The following is a 4458-nucleotide window of genomic DNA, read 5'->3' as shown; positions in this document are numbered from 1 at the left end:
CTTTATTAATGTTTATTTTACAAATAATTTTTAAAAGTTCAAAACAATAAAGTACCTATTTAATATTAACTACAAATAACTCTTAAGAAGTTAAAAGAAGTACTCTGTGAGAGTTAATATTAAAATCTAACACTGAATTAGTGTTAGTAGGTGTTAAATTATTAACTCCAGCAGATTTGATATTTGACACTTTATAAGAGTTAAGGTACCAACTCTCCAAAAAGAGTTAAATTAACACTTTCTGGTGTGGACCCATATAGACACTTTAAAAGTGTTGAAATCAAATCTGATAGTGTTAATCTGGGCCTCCTGGATTTGCTGTGAAAGCCTTCCCTCTTTCAAAGAGATTCTGTTGAAAACTGAGCATATCTACAGAAGAACACTGAAAAGGAATGACAATCCTTTCCATACATCAATTTTCAAAAAACCCACCATTTACCTCTGTAAAAACAGAAAGCTGAGGTGGCCCTTGCATTCTGAATTGTGTCAATGATTTCTGGGTGAAGGCTAACATAATTCAAATTCTACCCTTCATGGACAAGACCCCCATGTGGTCTGGGTGAAGGTGATAAATTTCTCTCCTCTCCTGAGACAATAAGTCCATCTGAATAGGGAGGGCTGATGGTTCTTCTGGCAGCATTTGAATGATCTCTGCCACCCAGGCTTCGATGGCCACCAAAATCAATGACAGCCATGTTCTCTTAGTCTGATCAGTATAGGAAGAATCATGCTGAGTGGTGGGAAAGCATACGGCACCCTGTTTGGCCACAGGTGAGTGAGTGAACCAGTGGTGCATCTGTGTCTGAAAAACAGTGGTGGGTGTTTTCCCATGAGGCAAAGAGATCTATGGCAGCCCAGCGATATCGCTGCCAGATTTGTTTCAACACTTGGGGATGAAGTTTCCACTCCCTATATGGTTGGTTGCCCCAGGACAAAAGATGTGCTTCTTTGTAAGGAGGTCTGATTTAGATGAGAGAGAGCTGTTTCAGGTTGCTGAAACTGACCTGTGATTGGGGTGGAGGTGGTACACCACTGAAGGCTTCACAGTTGGGGGTTTGGCCAGTCCAAGCTCACCCATCACATGTATCTCCGCCTTGGAGAAGCCCTTGGCGGGGAGCTTGCTCTTAAAAGAGCTCAACCAATAATGGCTCATTTCACTCTTATAAGCATGGACAGCTGGTGGAAGCTGTTGTGCTGGTGTCAAGGCTGGTGGGAGCCTCCTACCATCATACAGATCCCATTCTGTGCCCTCTGCATCCAGAGCTGTAGGCCTCTGGCTCTCCGGTTTCAAGGTGGCCTGTCTGCAGATATTATACAGGTCAGTATCCACAGGAAATGCTGTACCAGTTCTGCTGGGTGACCTTAAGTTTTGAGCCTGAAAAGTGGAATCATCCTCCTTTTCCTCTTTCATCATGTTCGCCCTGCATGTGGTGGCATCACCTGAAATTGTAGCTGTGGTGAGGCAAGAGTCCTGGCTGTTTGGAATTGCCACTCTCAGCCTCCATTCTTTAACTTTTTCTGGTGTGGAGGACTGGTGGTTATACTTTAAGCCACAAATTGTTAACTGAGTTCTCCTAATACATTTCATAGAACAGTGTTTTTTACATTTTTAATTTTCTGAAATTCAATAAAAGACAGTTGTGCTAAATTATCACCCAAAGTTTTGATGATTTAATAAGTGTGTTATTTAGTACATGAACAAAGATAATTTCAACAGCCTCAGTTTGGTAAAAACTTTATATAGCCTATGTGACTTCCAGCACCCCTCATAGCCCTAACTCTACATTTTAAAGATTTTAAGAAACCTAAATAACACATTAAAACATTTCCAGGATCTACAAGGTACTTTACAATAACACACACATTCATGTGGCAGCTATAAATGAAGCACTTTTGTCTTTATAATCCCACACTGGTTGGAGAGGTGGGGGTCAGGTTTAAACTTAATTAACTTAGGTTAATAAATCAGTGAGAGCTCAGACAGAGTAAAAAGTAGTAACAGGATAGTCAGGACAGTGGAGGGGAGACAGATTTTTAGTAACACTTCTTACAGCCAAATGATGGTTTAAATAGTTTAAATAAAACATCATCTCTCCTAAATGTTGTAGAAATGTTTTCCATCATTACTGAGTGGAGACACTTCATTTCACTTTTTACTAACGGGACCCTGGACTCAAACAGGCTGGTAAAAGACCACCTAATGAAATCATTTGAACTTCTCCTCAGGGTACAACAGCTGGAAAAGTCTGCCTCAGGACCAATCAGCTTCTGTAATTGTGACAGTCCAGATGTTGCCTTCCACTCTGGTTCCCCCTGAACTAACATTACATTCTCCCCACCAACTCATATACTAACTGAAACTAAAGCACTGAAAATCTTTCAGTGAGACACTTTAGGGTGTATGAGTATAAAACTGTCAAAGGAAACAGACAAAAACAAACAAAAAAAATCACATTTATCTAATTTTAGTTTCTGTCTCTCTGTACAATTCAGAATAGAGTTTAAAAATCTTACTTCTCATATGCAAAACTCTCAACAACCAAGCTCCAATTTATACTAAAGATCTTCTTATACCATATTTTTTTAATCAGAGCAGTTTACAGCTCATATATGAGAAATACAAGCCCTCAGTTAGATTTGAGCAAAATGAAAAATGAGGTTGGGTCATTACCTGCTGACCTTCGTAACTTTCCTGGTCTCACTTACCTGTGTTAACCATCGATATCTGTCAATAGGTATTAACAGGCCTAACCTGTTCCAGCACTGCTCACCTTCCTGTGGACTGACACTGTGGTACTGGACTATTTGGGATTTTAGTAGCTTTATGTTACCCTTTTGCTAAACATTTACAGAACATTGATGTCTTTTGTCTCAATGTCTCATTTGAAGACAAAAAACATTGCATTAATACTAACAGGATGGTGTGAGTGACAACAACATAACATCGCAGGTCTGATAAGAGTTTATGCTAACAATGTTCTCCTGTTCTGGTAGCAACTGTAGTTTCCCCTTGGTTTGAGGCTGCTGGAGACTAGTTGGTGATTCAAAAATATGACAAAATTGTGAGAAAATAAGCAAATTTTCAGTTGCAGTCTGATTAAATTTTGAATGTTTGAGACAAAGCCACCAGTAGGCCATGCAGCTATGTTTTGTGCAGCCAGTTTTTGAAAATCACATTCTATGTTTGAGCGAATGGCTTGTAGTACTGTATTCTTGTCCATCTAAGACTCACCTTGGCAGGCACCCCATTCTTATGATTTAATCTGCTGGAGTACACTTAAAAAATAAAAAAGGTAGATTTGGACCAGTGTATTAATGATCGTCGGGGTGGTTTTTAGACCTGGACATGTTTTCTGTCAGAGGAGCACTCCCTGTAGGTGTCAAAATTCAGCTCTAGAGCTCTAGAATTTGGGTAGCTAAATTGAGATGGGTCACAGATACCTGCAACTATTTTGAGAGAAATTTTGCCCCACAATGTTTTGAACATGTTCAAAGTTCAAGATTACAAGTCTTTGCAAATCATGTGAGAAAATTGAGAACTGCAAACATTTTGAGACATTCTGGAGACCCCATCGTGAATATTGATAGTCTACAACAGTCAGTGTTGTACTTGAGAGACAAACCAAGTCAATATTATGGTCATTATACTTGGGCTTTTCAGTCTCTCACTGCCCCACCTCTGTAACTGTGCTGGTCTCTTTACCTGCTTGGAGTCCATTTCATGGAGAGGGGCATCAGAGAAGCAGTAGTGATGGAAGAGACCCATCTTCTGGTTGAACAGGCAGTGTACAACATGAGCCCTTGCATTCTGCCACTTAATAAGACGAATCAGCTCTCGATTCAGAGTAGCACCCAGGTCCACAGACCAGTTGTAGCTGTAAAGTGTCACCTGAAGAAAGGACACAGATGGTACAGAACCAGTCCAGAGGCTTATTGAACAGCAGATATTCACAGCAGTATCACATATGTGGGTCCCTTATTAGAACATTAAATATTTATTAAACATCTTGTGAATACTTAACTATCTCTTGTTCAGTGTTCATCTTTAGGAATATTCATCATATGAAGGAGTCTTGTTTTTTATGTTTATTAGAGGAAAAACACATTTGTGACCCGTGTTGGCAAAATGAGTCACAATGAGAATTTTTTCATTTTGAGTTATAAATATTTTCAAATTCTCCCTCTCAAAAATAATATATGCTTTGCTGAAATTTGGCAATTTATCACAAACAAGCTAGTTTTGTTTATGAGTGTGATGGCTTGAAAACTCAATTTTTATTGGTCTAGAATAGCGTTTCTCAACGTGGGCGGTACCGCCCCCTGGGGGGCGTTGAGAGGATGACGGGGGGCGCTGGCAGCAATATTTTCAAAAAGGGGGCGTTGATATTCTTTTGGGGGGCGTTTGCTTGAAGGTAAAGTTTACACAAAAGATTCACAACAATATCAGTTTAAACTTTG

At 39.6% G+C, this 4458-nt stretch overlaps 1 protein-coding gene across 1 annotated transcript in view; it reads right to left on the bottom strand.

Annotated features, from left to right (window-relative positions):
- Positions 1-4458, bottom strand: part of szt2 (SZT2 subunit of KICSTOR complex) — a 321741-nt gene that overhangs the window by 43474 nt on the left and 273809 nt on the right. The window contains exon 59 of the mRNA XM_037981182.1: positions 3704-3889. Within this exon, the coding sequence (XP_037837110.1) occupies positions 3704-3889 (186 nt within the window). The remainder of the gene's footprint in view (positions 1-3703; positions 3890-4458) is intronic.

This window comes from Kryptolebias marmoratus, linkage group LG18, assembly GCF_001649575.2.
Source record: "Kryptolebias marmoratus isolate JLee-2015 linkage group LG18, ASM164957v2, whole genome shotgun sequence".
In the NCBI taxonomy this organism is placed as follows: domain Eukaryota; kingdom Metazoa; phylum Chordata; class Actinopteri; order Cyprinodontiformes; family Rivulidae; genus Kryptolebias; species Kryptolebias marmoratus.
Note: the sequence above shows the minus strand (reverse complement) of the source record. Positions and strands in the feature narration are given on the sequence as shown.